At 39.0% G+C, this 16,256-nt stretch overlaps 1 protein-coding gene across 1 annotated transcript; it reads left to right on the forward strand.

The window, feature by feature from the left end:
• The first annotated feature begins 1,925 nt into the window (after positions 1–1,925).
• On the forward strand, positions 1,926–15,602 carry LOC103133594 (coiled-coil domain-containing protein 6). Its single transcript, XM_007545404.2, has 9 exons — positions 1,926–2,371; positions 4,227–4,376; positions 5,619–5,747; positions 7,438–7,541; positions 8,249–8,409; positions 10,040–10,196; positions 12,706–12,806; positions 13,757–13,878; positions 14,104–15,602. The coding sequence occupies exons 1-9, from the start codon at positions 1,940–1,942 to the stop codon at positions 14,308–14,310; spliced, it is 1,563 nt and encodes a 520-aa protein (XP_007545466.1). The 5' UTR covers positions 1,926–1,939; the 3' UTR covers positions 14,311–15,602.
• Positions 15,603–16,256: the final 654 nt, after the last annotated feature.

Here is a 16,256-nt window from a genome sequence, read left to right on the forward strand (position 1 = left end):
TTTTTTTTTAAAAAAAAATTTTTGCTATTGGGTAAAAACAAAAATTATATTAAAAATTTTTTTTTTTTTTTTTTTTTTTTTTGTTGCTTTAAGACTAATGGCCTCTTCTTCGCTGAGTGACCTTCCAGTCCTTCGTCTGTAAATAAGGAAATTTTCTTACTGCATACACATTTCCCACCAAAAGATATTAATCTCTCCTTCCTTCCTTAAATGGCATGATGGCTGGACATTCCCTTGGCTTGCACATACAGTTGGGCTCATAAGTTTATATTGATTTTTTTTGTTTTTTTTTGGCCATTTTTCACTCCTGGTTAGAGATTAGGTGAAGCCGTTCATTTTCAATCGACTATTTACTCTGCCTAAATCATAATAAGAACAGAAAACTTCTCAAAAGTTTGCCTCATGTAAACTTTGACCAAAAGTTTACACACCCTGGCCATTTTGCCCAAAGAGGGCTTAAAGGCAACCATCCTGACCTATGATCTGTTTGCTTGCAACCAGTTTAGAAAAGAAACCCAGTGAGTTTCTGGACCCTCAATAGACCCTTGCATCTTCCATGCAGTGCTGCATTGGTGTTTTGAGTTTCTGAGTCACGGGGAAAGTAAAAGAATTGTCAAATGATCTGTGGGGGGAAAAATAACAGAACTGCATAAAACTTAAAAGATATTGTAAAAAAAATAAATAAATGTCCAAGGAACTGAGAAAAGCAGTCAATAGTGTTTGAACTCTAGATGGAAAATGAGGGATTCTCTTGACACCAAAGCCCAGATGAACAAATATTTCAGTAACAAGTGCCAAATAAATTGTTTGGTATGCAAGAAAAACCTCACAAATAACTTGAACTGATATACAACACTGCAAAATAAAAGTGGCGTGGCTGTTTCAAGATGCGCAATAAGAATGCCTTTGAAGAACAATGGGCTGCATGGTCGAGTCACCAGAGGAAAGACATTACCACAAAAATGCCTCAGTATTGTATCCCACTTTCAATACGTCAGGCAGCAGACAGCCGAGTGTCAACATTTCTGGAATAAAGTTATTTGGATTGATAAGACCAAAATGTTTATTGAACAAGAAATCTGGTGGTGCAGATTTCTTGTGGTCTCTTCCTGATATCTCATTTATTTCGATTTTTTTCCATGATTCCACTCAAAGATTCTGTGCGTTTGAGGTTCCGTCGTAAAAACTACCCAGATGTAAATAAACTCGGAGCTTACAAAGCAATGGAAGAACAGTGGAGCAAAGTGACCTGATCTGTTTTATCACATATTCTTTGTGTTTGTGTGTAATGTCTGCACATTCCAGCTGAGGGAAGATAAAGTGGCAGGGGCAGTTTGATACATTGGTCAATGTTCTGCTGGGATTCCTAAGAAACCTTGAAATTCTGCCATGCATGTGGGTGTTACATTGACATGAACCACATATCTAAGCATTTCTGTAGACGCTGGGCTGAATTTTATCAACAGTTCAAACTGTGTCACTGGAGAGAGTTTTGTTAAGTCTTTATTCGCTTGGTGAAAATACACACACACACAAAAAAAACATTTTCTGCTATTTGTCATCAAGCAATGCTTACATTGACACAGGCCAGAAATAATTACTTTATTAATCAAAGGTGTTCCCTTTTGGTAAATTTAGTTTTCTCCGTAAACATAGGTCAACAGATGTATTTTATCTTTGACCTTGAAACTCAAATTTGTATTGTAGCTCATGACATAAGAATAGAGAATATACTGTCCTGCAGTTTTTAGATGTGCCACAGGTACAAAACACTGGAATGAAATGGCTTATTTACCTCCTTCTTGTGTAGATAAGTTATCCAAAGCCTTGCTAATGACCTAATTATTCTATTCAGGTGTGTTGCAGCTGAGAGGCACATCTAAAAGTTGCAGGGCAGTGGCCCTCCAGGACTGGAGTTTGACACCTGTGCGAAATTAAAATGTCTCAGCAAAATGTACCATTCACTATGCAGTACTGGAGACATCCTGGTGGGGTCGCTATGTCGGCACGCCGGGGCAAGGTCACACTGTGTACGGTTGTGCCGTACTCGCCCCTCTCGCTTTCTGCTGGGGCAGCTTCTTCCCTTCCTTCCCTCTCCACTTACTGCCGCACAGCCATGGCGGACAGCGCGAGCGAGAGCGACACCGACGGAGCGGGGAGCAGCTCGGCCACCCCGATGTCATCCTCCGCTTCAAATTCTGGGAAACCAAGTATAGTCATTTCACAGTTTCGCCTGGAGGAACTGACGAACCGTCTTGCATCGTTGCAGCAAGAGAACAAAGTTCTGAAAATTGAGCTTGAGACGTTTAAACTAAAGTGCAAAGCCCTGCAGGAGGAGAATCGGGACCTCCGCAAAGCTAGCGTCACCATTGTGAGTAACGTTAGCCAGCTAACTAGCAACACGCTGTTCTCATTCAACCAAGTATGTTGCATTGTCAGTAAGTTAGCTGTGGCTGGTGGTATTTATTCAGTGCGGACTGGTCCTTACTAACAAATTTTGGGCGTTATGTGGTGATATTACTCAAAAATGAACACAACTCTCGGATGTTTTGCTAGCTTTGCTAATAGTTAGCTTGTTGCTAAGTAAGCCAGCGGGGTAGTGTTTGCCAGGTGGTTGGGCAATGACTGGCAGCTACTTTGCTTTGTTGTGCTTTGGCTTGCTAAAAAGCCCCAGGACTAACATGTGCACCACACCTTGATGGTCTGTTAGCTGATTACTCGCAGTACTGTCACTACGTTATTACCAAGAAGGCTACATACAGTAACTGAGTTATTAAATAGCCGTGTAGCAATGTTGGCACATGCTGACGCCTCCTATGTCTTCATGCTGGGTTAATCAGCCAAGCTTCGTAGATATGTGAAAGCGATCTGTCGGACGGGTGGGGGATATTTAGGCCAAACTTTACGACGTAGCGACATGCCACGCCATTAACGTGGACAGGTCGACCTCCCTGATCACCACTTTAACAATTTCGGGAGTTGTGTGTAGCTAATATACGGGGCGACTCGGTCGTATTGAAAAGTTGACATATTGTTTCTGCTTGATGGAACCCAGTTTAGCCATGAGGACATTGAAGAAGAGATGGGAAATGACACTAGCAAGGGCAGACATATTATCATCACTCTGTAATGCTAGCTGCCGTGGCTGTCCCAACACACTTCTCCTTTGCCCTCCCTGCTGCAGTCTTCCTTTCATTAAAAAGTCGACCTCTACTGCAATACATCTCGACTCCTTTGAGAAAAGTATGTTTCCTCATTGACTTACAGACTTCCCTGCAGCCGGATTTGGTGGAGCATCTTTTTTTTTTTTTTTTACAGACACATCTAATAAATTTTACACATACAGATTTTAGTAAAATAGATGGCTAAAATGTTAATATTTTGATTGATTAGTCATTCCTGACAATACAGATTTTTTTTTTCTTTTAGTTTTGACTTTCCAATTTTTGTTATTTTTTTCTTCTTTATAGGGACTAAGACACACAAAAGAAGTTCTGTTTTAGAGGTGGTTTTGAATCAAACAGAAAATAATAAAAAAAATGCAAGACTACTTCCATTTAAACAGTAACTTGTAGGTTGATGTGTTTATAGTCCCCGGTTTAATGCACATGGATCAAATGATGGCTGTTAGAAGGGCTAAGAAAAACATTGACATGCTGAAAAGGTTGTTACTACCAGCAGGGAGAGAGCTAACGCATGCAGGATGCCATCCTCGAGGTTTGCAGGTTTCCTGCTCAAAATTCAACCTCGTCCCTTAAAGGGCTTTTGGTTAGCATAGCATTATAAATATCTGAAAGGAAGCTATCTGCTTCAAAGGCCGACGTCGCGGAAGCAAGGTGTGAGTTTGTTTTGCAGAAAAGTGAACCCTGTATGAAACCGGTCACGTCGCACTCGGGGCTTCAGCATACAAAAAACAAAACGCATTTTAACCTACTTTTATTTTGAAGTGTGAAGCCTTTTGGCAGCACGTAGAATATGGATTTGTTTAAATGTCTAAAACCCTTAGCTATCCCATGATTTACTGAGGATTTCGTTCGTCAAATTTCTTGCCACATTATCCACTTTGCAGGAGTCTTATCTTCCTGCATATACGACTGTACTCATTGCTTTTTGCTGTTCCAATTTAATCAGGATAAAGATGAAAACATTATCCCATGCCAGGTTGCTGGAGTCTGTTTAACTGATGTTTCCTTTGGCACTGTCCCCATTTGTTTTATGTTGCACAGCAAGCAAGAGCCGAGCAGGAGGAAGAGTTTATCAGCAACACCTTGTTCAAGAAGATCCAAGCTCTCCAGAAGGAGAAGGAGACCTTGGCAGTCAACTATGAAAAGGAGGAAGAATTTCTGACAAATGAACTGTCGAGGAAACTTATGCAAGTGAGTGATCGGATCAAGGCCGCTTATGCCACCAATATCTTCAAACAAATCAGCTACTGTTACACCTTTACCTGGAGATTAGAATGATTTTAATTATGTTATAAGGTACTTGCTGTGAGAGAATAATAAGTTACAGTTCAATTGCTAAAAACACAACTTATTTGTGACCAGATCAAAGGTTAAAGTTAGGTGTTACTTCCATTTTTTTAATATCTTACAGTTTTGTCCATTTGCCCTAATTTCTAACCAAACTTAAAAACATTGATGTTTTGTACATTTTAAAAACTTGCATTTGAAGAATTTCAGACCGTCAGTGGATGGAAACATTTTAATTTTCAGTCCCAGTGGTGACATTGTTTCTGATCTGGTTTTCTCTTATTCAGGAGCAAAAAAAAAAAACAAAAAAAACCTGATTGGAATATGATAGCTCTGCAAAGTTTCACTGAAATGAAACCAAACAAACAAATGTTCAGAGTCAAATGTAGGAGATAAAAAAAATATACTTTAAAGTCTTAGCCTGGTTGGACAGCAGACTATCTCCAACTTTGAATTTAAGCGTGCCCTGTGTTGACAAAGTCGCTATAGAAACAGCTAAATGTGTTGTTTGGTTGTAACGGGGTAAAATAAAATGCCCTTTGAAGAGTGAGAACAGAGAAATCTGTAGCTGCAGACTACTGCAGGAGGGAGGATGCATTGCTGAAGCCAAAATTGTCTGCAAGTTGTTTAAAAATGACTGCTCTGGCTTTGCCACAATTTACTAAATATCTCTATTCACATTTATAATGTGGACTGAGAACTAATTGTGTGTGATTTTAGCTTATTGGTAGCATCCACAATGTTGGAAACATTTCCACTAATGAGCAGGTATCAAAATAAAAATGCTTTTTTACCCCCTCCCCTCTTTCCAGTATTTCCCATTAAGTGAATTTAAATTCTTTTTCCATATTGGTTAGCGAGTTATGTAATTCATAACAGAGATGCTCTGATCTGCTCTGCTGGGCCGCACCCTGGTTTTTGTTTTTAATTCATGAGCCCAAAGTTCTGTGGTTGCCATGTAATTTTTTCCTGTCTGTCTCTCCGGGAAGTTCGCCCCCAAATTCAGTACAATATGTAGTTTTACTCCAAGTATGCAAGCCAAATTTATAAATCTTTATTCAGGCTGCTGATCTAGCTCTTTTTTTGTTTGTTTTTGTACATTGCATGCATTTTGTTAATTTCCCTTTGTCTGCCTTTCTGTCATAGCTCCAACATGAGAAGGCGGAGCTGGAGCAACACTTGGAGCAGGAGCAGGAGTTCCAGGTCAACAAGTTAATGAAAAAGATTAAGAAAATGGAGAATGAAACCATCTCGAAGCAGCTAACCCTGGAACAGGTAGGCTTGTTGAAAACAAAAGCATCTATAAGCAGCCTGCCAGCTCAGCTACAGTTTTAATGTCTACATCTTTTCCTTTTTTATTTGTGACGGCAGCAGGCTCTCCCAGCTGGGAATGAACTTTACTGCAGCTGTCTTTTTTTTTTTTTTTTTAACGATCTGTATTTACAGAAAAAAGCTTCAAGATTAATCTATGGATTATCCTCTGCAGACTCTTTTTTTTAAATTAAATTTGGTTTAATGATCTGAATCTTATTTTATCTTATCAGACAGAAATTAAATGGTCATCATTCTCATAAGATTTAGACTGCTCTCGGCATTATTTTAGAATATGCCTGCAAGAAGAAAAATGTGCTTTAGCTCTCAGTTCAAGGACTTTCCCTGCTATTCTCTGTTGCCATGAAGCCGATTGCTGCCCTCATCACTGCCTGTATAACAGGAGAACCTTCACCATGTAGTTCAGCTCCTACAATGTGACCATTATTGCATCAGCATGGCATTAGCATGCTGGGCATTTTATGAGAAAGTATATGATTATTGTCAGATTCTGAAATTTACACACTCTTAAGATTACAGTTTAGGAAAACCCAGATGAGAATGCAGCAGGTTTCTACGTTTCTGTTTGGTTAATTCCCAGTAGTTTTGCTGGTACAGCGATGGATCAGTGTCCTGGACATTAGCATATTTTGTTGCAAAATGTACGTTTCAGCCCTAGAATGGTGTGAAAATGCCAGTTGAAAGCTTGTGAGGGTGTCATCACTCTGTAAAATTAGGTGCGTGCTAATAAGGGTTAAAAAGGCTTCTCAGAGAAGAGGAAGCCATTACTCCTACAGGAACATAAACGGCCAGATTAGTTTGTAAATTACCTCAATGACGCAGACCTTCATTTTGGAGACATGGGAGCTGATGACTAAAATTGTAGTTTTTGAAGGGCTGGTCAGTGACGATAAGCATACCTGGATTCAACTGAATATATGGGGAAAACGCATGCTTGGTGTTTTTATCAATTAATCGGCAGCCTAAGAGTCAGGCGACGGGTTTTCGGGTTTTTTGTGTACTGCACTGTTGATTCGGCTTGCTTTACTCTCTGAGGACGTGCTGACAGGTCTTGTCAGGTTTCGGCCTCACAAAAAACCCAAAATGTCTGTCTTTGTATTCACCAATGTGAGGTAAATACTTTCCAGTCCTGAAGCCTGAAGTTGGTTTCTATTTGTGAATGCTCCAATCAAACCAGCAGACTATCGTATTACTCTTGTCTTCGATTCCTTGATGCAGATCAGTCTCCTCTTCCTCCTCCTCCTCCTCAGGGAACGATATGCCAGAGCTTTTCTTTTACAGACTGACAGGTACACACTGCAGCCAAAAAACTAAAAACGCAGTCCATCCCTTCAATCTTGCAGCAGACGGCATCACCCAGGGTGGATTTGATTTGGGGTTTCAACTCTCGACTCCCCACCCCAAAGATGCTAAGAGTCTGAACATGGAGGACGTTTATGGCGCTGGCTAATTTTTTGACATGTTTGTGCTCTTAAATCTGTGACGGGCCAAAATACGGTGGTTCTTTATGGAACAGGTTTATCAGGATGTAGTTCTTGGGTTTGAGTTACAGATTTCTTTTGTGTGTTCGCTTCACAACATCAGAGGTTTTTCTGTCTCTGAATGCCATTTCTTTGCCTTTTCTGTTTCCCAGTTGAGGAGGGAGAAGATTGACCTTGAGAACACATTAGAGCAAGAACAGGAAGCCCTCGTCAACAGGCTGTGGAAGCGCATGGACAAACTGGAGGCGGAGAAAAGGTTGAAAACTGCAATCTCTCTTTGTGTAAACAGAATTGTTGAGAACTTCAAGATGAACGTTTTATTGTCATGTGAGGAATGGTTCTAATTTATGAAACTAAGGCTGGAGCACATTTTACCTGATATGTTTCTTCCATACACAGGACATTTTCTTACTGGAACTTTTTGTTCTCTGCACTTCAGAACTGTGTGTCTCCTAAAAAAAAAAATGCAAATGTGGTTATCTAAATTGGGTTTATTGTGTGATTAAAATGCAGTTTATATTTGTTCATTTTAACTTTACAGCAAAGGGAAGTTTAGTTTATTTAGAAGCAAAAGCCATACTGTCTATTTAGATTGTAAAATATAACATTAAAATTTTGTGTTAAAATTATATTAACTTTAACTGTTTTTATTGGTAGAAATGTAATTTTTAAATATATTTTACATTTGCAAGCCCTTTTTTTTCTGAAAGTAGGTTCACTTAATGCCAATGGGCAAAGTTGCTCTAATTAAAATCAAATTATTTTTAAAGTCTTGAAACAAAAGAACAAATATTTTTAGACAGTTTATGATCAGACATCAATAGAGAGCACATTTGTGTAAAGTCCTTTTCTATTCATATGTTCTGTAAAAGTTGCTTAAGCTGGATGTTTGTTCTTTTTTTCTTTTTTTTTAATTAAAGCATCCATGTTTCTAAATCAACGTTGTCTTTCTTTTTAAACTAGAATTCTTCAGGAAAAGTTGGACCAGCCCGTATCGGCTCCTCCATCTCCCAGAGACGTTTCCATGGAAATAGACTCACCGGAGAACATGATGCGGCATATCCGCTTCCTGAAGAACGAGGTGGAGAGACTCAAGAAAAGCCTGCGCACCACGGAGCTGCAGCGTAAGTTTTCACTCTGCTCCACCACATGATCCAAGGTGTGTAAGTCGGCCTTCCTTGATAATTTAATGATGACTAGTAAAACTGACTCGTGTGAACGTAGGTGGAGAGTTTGTTCTGTCCTGTTTTATCTGGTATCACAAATACCATTGAGAACAATCTGTCTTGTTTCATGGCGTTAGCTTTGTTTCAGCTTCATGACCTCGATCTTCTCTGGATGCAATAAACCAATGTTGTGACTGAAAGTCTACAAAACTGACCTAATCAGTTTAAATAGGGCTTATCTCCGGTCTTTGTTTTAAAAAGGTAACCAGTGTTTTGTCTTCACTTTATTATTATAACCTTATCAAAAAGCACACATTTCAAAATGTTGATGTCACTATGAAAATGGTTAAAATAACTAAGGTAAACAAAAAGTGGTTTATGAAGACTCGTAATCGAAGGTGTTTGCTTTGGGGAGGGATCGATATCTGTAGAGATTTTATTTTTTTTAAACATAGCTGAAAAAGTTGCAAAGATGTTTTTATCTGTACTGTTATCATAGCCCACAGTCAGCATTTTTGCTTTCCCAACTCTAGCTGTTGGCAAACTTTTAGAAAAGTCCCACGGTAAGTGAGGAAGTTTGAATCACCAGAGATTGCTGCGAGAGATTTGGAAATCGTTTTATGGCCGATGCAGTGATTGTGACAGCTGATCAACTTATGCATCTACATTATCTGTAAATGTTTTGAATGGAAATATTTAACTCTGACATTTTTCAGTGGATCATAGTTAAAGTTTTACGATGTATTACAGTATAAAGTACTGGAATCTCTTCTCTACTGTTAGAGTGGATAGTTTGAATGATGATCTGTTCAAGGTTATCCATTTCTTTAATGGTACTGTATAATGTACGCCTCTGCAGCCATACAGATGATAAAAGATGGATGAGTTTTTTAAAAAAATGCACCAATCAGAATTATATGGTCTTTAACTGTAGGGTTTTTTTTTTGTTTCACAAGCAGGTACTGTTTGTTTTTTTTGTTTTGTTTTGTTTTTCCTAACTAGTCATCTTTCATCTTAAGGAGCAACATTTTAAGCAGAGATAAATGCTCCATAAAAAAAGTTGAGTCATGTTTTTTTGCACAGGAAGCAGAGGCGACATCATGCCACGTGTGTGTGTGTGGGGGGGGGAGGGGATCACTGTAGAAATGTTGAACTCTGTTAATCATTAGTAAAACAGACTGGATGCAAAGTAGACTTTGGATTTTATTTTTCTGCTTTTTTCACCACTAGGGGGAGATGTAATGCTAAATATTTAAACAAGCTTTGCGAAAGACGCTCATAAGACTATCATGGCATTCCTCTTTGCTTGTCTTATAACCAGCTGTGTTATCCAATACTGGCATTGACCCACTTTGTTGGGAAAACAAAAACATTGTAATGCACAAACTGGGTTATTGTGTGAGATTACTGGAACACAATGTTCCGTTGTTCGGGTATCTCTGTTTCTGTGTGCTACTGGTTAGACTAGCTGAATATTGCTTCAGGTATTCTTTATTTTACCACCCCTATTATAGCTGTGATATAAAGCTGACAAAAAAAATCCCATGTGTTTTTTTTTTTTTTTTTTTTTTTTTTTTTGTCTGTCTAGACACAGAGAAGCGTGCGCAGTACATCGAGGAGGAGCGGCAGATGCGGGAGGAAAACATTCGGTTGCAGAGAAAGCTTCAGAGGGAAATGGAGCGCAGGGAGGCGCTGTGCCGGCAGCTGTCTGAGAGCGAGTCCAGTCTGGAGATGGATGATGAGAGGTAAAAGGTGCAACATGCCACAGTAAAGGTTGCCACTTGGGTCGGAGTGATTCCGACTTCTACTGGTGTACAAAATTATATCCACCAGTTAGATCAGTGGATAAAAGTCAGATATCCTTCATCAGAGTCCTGACCAAAGTTTTGAAAGTATTAAACTTGTTGGCGTTTAGTTTGAACGTTGTAAATTAAACAACAGGTCATTAAACCTGCTGGTCTGAAGGATTGAAAACCAAAACAAAGATAAATAACAATGCAAGGCTGCTGTTCAGATTACAACTTGGCACCAAACACTTGAATTTGGCTTTGTCTCTTTTTAAGGTGGAACCTGTAGTTTCTTGCAGAAGATCAAACCTCTGTCTTGTTGCAGTTTGAGGCTGAAAAGTTCAGAGTATTTTAACAGGGTTTTATGTGATTAACACAAAATGATGCATAATTGTAAACTGGGAGGAAAACATGCAATGCTTTTCATAAATACAATAATGAAAATTCTTTTAACTCTCGATTGAATGTAAGGAGTATTCATTCACTTTTTTCATGATTAATTATGTTGAAGCCTCAGAGAGGTGACCATGAACCCAGTGGTCACTTAGCCAGAGCAAGAGTTTGTTTTTCAGAGATAAAACCACCCAGGAGGTGAGCCATTGCTAATTGACTCCACCAAAAGGCCTTTATGTAAGAGTGTCCAGATGGACATGTTAAGGTAGTGTCCCTTCAGTAAAGGGATGTTTTTCTGTGATAGAAACTGGGAGACTGGTTCAGCCAATCCAACCTGAATAAACTGAAGAGGTAAATGTTGGGATTTTCATCATCCTCATCAACCTGCTGTAATATAAAACGACTATTTTTTTTTTATTGTTGCTGATCCATTGTAACTCCGTCAGGACTTTTGGTGTCATTATCTATCTGGAACCAGAATAATGAGCTGTCTCTATAAGGTTTTCTTCCAGATTGGCCTGTATTTAGCTCCTGCCACCTCCTTTGTGTTGCTCCATTTCCTAAAACCCTAATAAAATACTTTGCGCTACTAACTTGAGCTTTGAAGAAGTTGAGGGTATTTATACTTTTGCAAGGTGCTGCATCTCATTTTGTGTTTTAGGGGAGTTTCTTTTCCTCAAGTAAAGCGAGAACAAGACAAAATGCAGCAAATCGTTCCGGCCACATCAAAGCTTACATGTTGCATTTCTCAAGCAGCTTCTCTGAATTGTTGACACCTCTTAGCTCTGACAGACATTCTTGTAAATAAAACACACAGGATATACTCGCACTGCAAAAACACACCTTGCCAAGTAGTTTGGTCAACTTTCTAGTGCAGATTTCTTTGTACACCTGAAATAAGACAAAACTAATTTATATCTTGGTAGTAAGATATAGCAGCTTGTTAAGTAAATAATTCTTAAATATTGATTTAAAAAAAAACTACTAGTTTCACTGACATATTTTTTCACTTGTAAGAAAACATTAAACTGATGTCCAAAAACAATCTGCCAGTGGAACTAGTAATTTTTTTTTGGTGAAACTTTATTTGAAGGGCTGTGCATAAGACTGACATGACACACTGTCATAAACATTACATAACTATCATGAACACGAAGGAGTCTTCATGAATGGTTGACTGTTGTCATGAAGGGTCCTTTGGCAAATGACATACATTTTTAATGCAAATTTAAATTTGCATTAAAAGTGTCAATTTTGCATTATTTGGTAAATAACACTTTTAAAGCAAAGTTGCATTAAAAGTCAATTGGTTGTCAACTTTGCATTTAAAAAGTGACTGAGTTGAAACAAGCTCCTATATCTTGCAGAACAGTTCCTTGTAAGTTTGTTTTTGTCCTGTTTCAAGTGTGTGTAGATATTTGCACTAAGAACTAAACCAAAATATTTGGGAGTCCAGGTGATTTCCTGCTTTGTTTATAAGTCTACAATGTCTGATTATTAAACTCATTGGGGCTTTAAGGGATTGTTAGCTGTTGGCATGCTAATACAATGACCACAAACTATGCACAAGTCCTTTACACAAACAAACATTTACTGGTTCATTTCTGGCTTCAGGTGTCTGCTGGCTGTTTGAGTTTTAGGGTGCGGCATATGTTTGACACCACAGGGTGTGGAGAACACACACTATATCATGATACTGACTGAAAGTAAACCAAATGATTCTAGGTCATTGGCTGTCGATTTTATGACCGGGAGCTGTAACATAATATAGGAAAAACCAGTCGCATCATTCTGTATTAAGGACACATCCAAATGGACAGACTTAGACTGGATTTATATTGAAAAATAAATGGGAACCTGTATGTTTATTGTAGCTTAGCAGTACTACACCCATATCACAATGAACAGCTACAATCTGTCTTCAGACTGAATGTAATCTTCCTGCTTGAGTCATAAAGACAGAAAGTCATAAATGGAGAAACTGGAGTTAGATTAGCGGTATGACTGGTAGTCAGTTTATGCGTTTGTTTGTTTTTTTTCGCAGGTTTTCATAAGGTTGTCTGATTGTTCTCAGGTACTTTAATGAGATGTCTGCACAAGGCCTGCGAACGAGGACCGTGTCCAGCCCCATCCCCTACACTCCTTCCCCCAGCTCCAGTCGACCCATATCACCTGGTGAGGACAAAACATCAATAAAAAGCACCTTTGATGTCAATTATTGTGACTTTTATCTTTGATCCAAGTTTTATCTCTGTGACAAAGGTTGTATGGTAATTGTTTTGTTTCTAACCTGGTGCAAACATTCATAAACAAGGTATTATAATGTTTGATACGACAGGAGCTGCTCTGCTCAAAAATCCTGATCTTCATCTGGCTGAAGATGCGTCCTCAAGGGCTTCTGGACTAGAAAACCCATGTTTAATTTTATATCTTTAATATTTTTCAAATGCATTACTGAACCCAGTTTGAGTATAGTTTAAACTAAGGAAAGCTATATTTACTAGTGAAAGTTGCAATAAAACCAAAACGGTTTGAACACACAACCCTTCATTGAAAACTTTGGCAGGGTTTGACAAAGCAGAGTCGAGTGTAGTCAAGTGATTTAGTGCTACATTTTGCCAACTATAGTTTATAGGTATTAGTGTTGCTTTTGACAGTTGTCAAAGTGCAGTTTAGGTCACCAGTCATGCATGGTGCACAGCATTCCAGCTGAATTTATAGCTTTTGTCTTGCACAACTCCATCGGGTTAGATTTGTGACATTGGGATCTGGTACCAGCCATCAGCATTTGTTGAAAGGTCAAATTTACGACTTGCTGTTGCTCACACAGTAAACATGTCTTCAGAGTCGCCTTACTTTCAGTAATCTGTAATTCAGATTTTGCTAAAGATCGGAGCCAACAAAGAAATTAACGGCGGCAAACCATCTCCGTTTGGTGCTGCTTAATACAATTTGACCAACTTTGACGTCTTTGCAGCAAACGCACGCCAAAAAAAATGTGAAATGAAGCAAGAATATTGAATTAAATAATTTAAACACATGCAGCTATTCATTTTCTTATCTCTGGTTTAAATATCGCTCCCAATGGGTGATTTCTCTAAATTTCACGCCACCTTCTCTTCCAGGGCTCTCCTATGGGACTCACACAGTCGGCTTCACCCCTCCAGCAACGCTGTCCAGAGCTGCCATTTCCCACTACAACACCCCCGCCCTGCACATCCACGGAAGCTCCTCTCATGCCGTAGCAGTAAGTGACATCCACAAGTTATTATTGCCCCCAACTCTTTAAAATATTGGTGTATTGAACTGTAGAAGTGTAACTTTTTAAAATCTTTCTACACATTAACTCAATTTACAAACCCATACCTATGTTTGCCACAATATATTATTAGCATTCAGTAATATTTTGTCTTTGGTTGTCTCGTCTGTTTGTTCCAACATAACCCTTATTTATTTTCTCGTTGTTTCTCAGAGGCCCTCCCCAAGAAGAAGCACCAGTCCCGACAAATTCAAACGTCCAACACCTCCACCCTCTCCCAACACGCACTCAGGGGCCCAGCAGGCTCAGCCGCCGCTCCCCCCACCAGCCCAGCCCATGGTCCAGTCCATGTCCTCCCCAGCAGCCATGTCACAGCACGCAGCGACGGCACCACCACAACAGCCTCCCTCCCAGCCTTAACGCCACACGTACACGCGCGCGCGCGCACACACACACACACACAGTCTCTTTGTCTCTGCGCATGACTGCGCATTGAATGCCACGATGCTACCGCTGCAACTTCCATCATTACCAGCTCTGGAAGTGAAGTTTCTTACTCTTAACAAAAGTCCACAAGACGCAGCTTCAGATGTTTCGGAGGGAAAAGGAAACAAGAAGGCAAACTCGACCTCGGTGACGGCAGCAGCCTGCCAAACCCACATGTGGCGTTACTTAGCTACTCTCAAAAGGAATGGATAGATTTCAGAATAAAAGCTTCTGGGATTTGTAGGATAATTGTTCCACCCTCTGTCTCGTACCTGTTATGTTCTTTGTTTGGGACTCTAGCTGGTTGGAGTTGTTGTGGCGCTTCTAAGATAGCACAAATGGCACAGTTAGTGTGTTTCATGGTGGTGTTTTATTATAGGTTGGATGTTTGGATCAGTGGATGTACAGCTAGAGAACTGGATGGATTGATAGATGGTTATTTTTTTTTATGCCTATACTACGACATAGCAGTAATTTCCTGCACTCCAGTTCTCCCCTGTTGTCTTCTAAGCCGTGTCATCATGACTCCAAGTTAATCGTGGCTTTGATTAGGTCCTCAAAGTGTAGTGGATGGATGTTCTCCATTAACAGGGCATTGGATCAAAAGAGAGCCTGCAATGCGGTTATTTTAGTTCCCGAAAGCCTTGAGTTTAAAATGAAAGTTTAAAAAGAAAAAACGAAAAAAAAAAAGCATCCATGAAGATGGACACTGGTACATAAACCAGAGATAAATGTCACCAAATATAGTCCAAGGTGTTACAGCTTAGTCATGTACTCAGTCTTCTCTCTGATCTATCTGGTGTATTTCTGAAAGCTTCTATCATCCTAATGGATATTTCTCATCAGAAAAAAAAAAAAACATAAATCTCTTTACACTAAATATACATACTGCTAAAGCATTCTGACTGAATGGTACTGTTGACAAAATTTCTATGTATGATTAAAGCTCTTGACATGACGACACCTGCTTGGTCAGTTTTATGGGCAATTGCTTCTCGTTTGTAATCCTGTGAGGGTTTAAAAAGCAACCCACTTACAGCAGTCTGTTATGAGTTTTCCTAGGCAAATCTTTTTTTTTTCTTTTTTTTTTATGCATATATTTATCAGATCACTGTGTATTTAGCCTGCCTGTAATGTTTCTTTGTGGAAGTTATATCTTACATTCTAACAGTAATTGATGGAGAATGTTTGTGCCTTAAATAAATCTGCACCATCTAAAAGCCCAATGTGATACTGTACAAAGACAATGCTTCTGATGAGGGGATTCTTGGTAAATGTCCAGCGCTATACGACAGGTGAGTCCATTTTAGAGCCTAGTGCCGTTATGGTTCGGTAACATTAAAACAGCTTTTACTTTGCAAGTTGTGTGTAAATTTCTAATTTTGTTCATTGAAGTCTCATTGGTCTGACAGGATTCCTGCAGGGTCTTAAAGTCTTCAGTTTAAAAGGCTCAACATCTCTGATGCATCCAGATTTTCAACGACGGCTTTAAATTACGTTTGGTTTCATTATACATTCGGACACATCTTCATTCAGGTTTCTTTCTTGGACTTTGTCATTTACTTTTATTTTTTTCCCCTCTGCTGCTATGTTAAAATTTCTTTTGACGATGTCCGAAAATGAAGGGATAGGAAAAAAAGAATAAATACAACTGACATTGGTAATATCTTGAGGGTTACCTTAATTTGCTTGCCATTAATGCTCATTCATAAAACCATAAACGGCCCAAAGATTCACATATGTTTGACAAGACATCTGCTTAAATGTCTTGCTTTAAAAGATCTGAATAAAATACTTCATTTTGGTTTATAGCTAGTTAAAACCTGAATTCAGTTCCTTATAATCATAAAATGCCAATTAAAAAAAAAAAGATTGCTTGG

Source organism: Poecilia formosa, unplaced genomic scaffold (assembly GCF_000485575.1).
Source record: "Poecilia formosa unplaced genomic scaffold, Poecilia_formosa-5.1.2 Scaffold12, whole genome shotgun sequence".
Lineage (NCBI taxonomy): Eukaryota > Metazoa > Chordata > Actinopteri > Cyprinodontiformes > Poeciliidae > Poecilia > Poecilia formosa.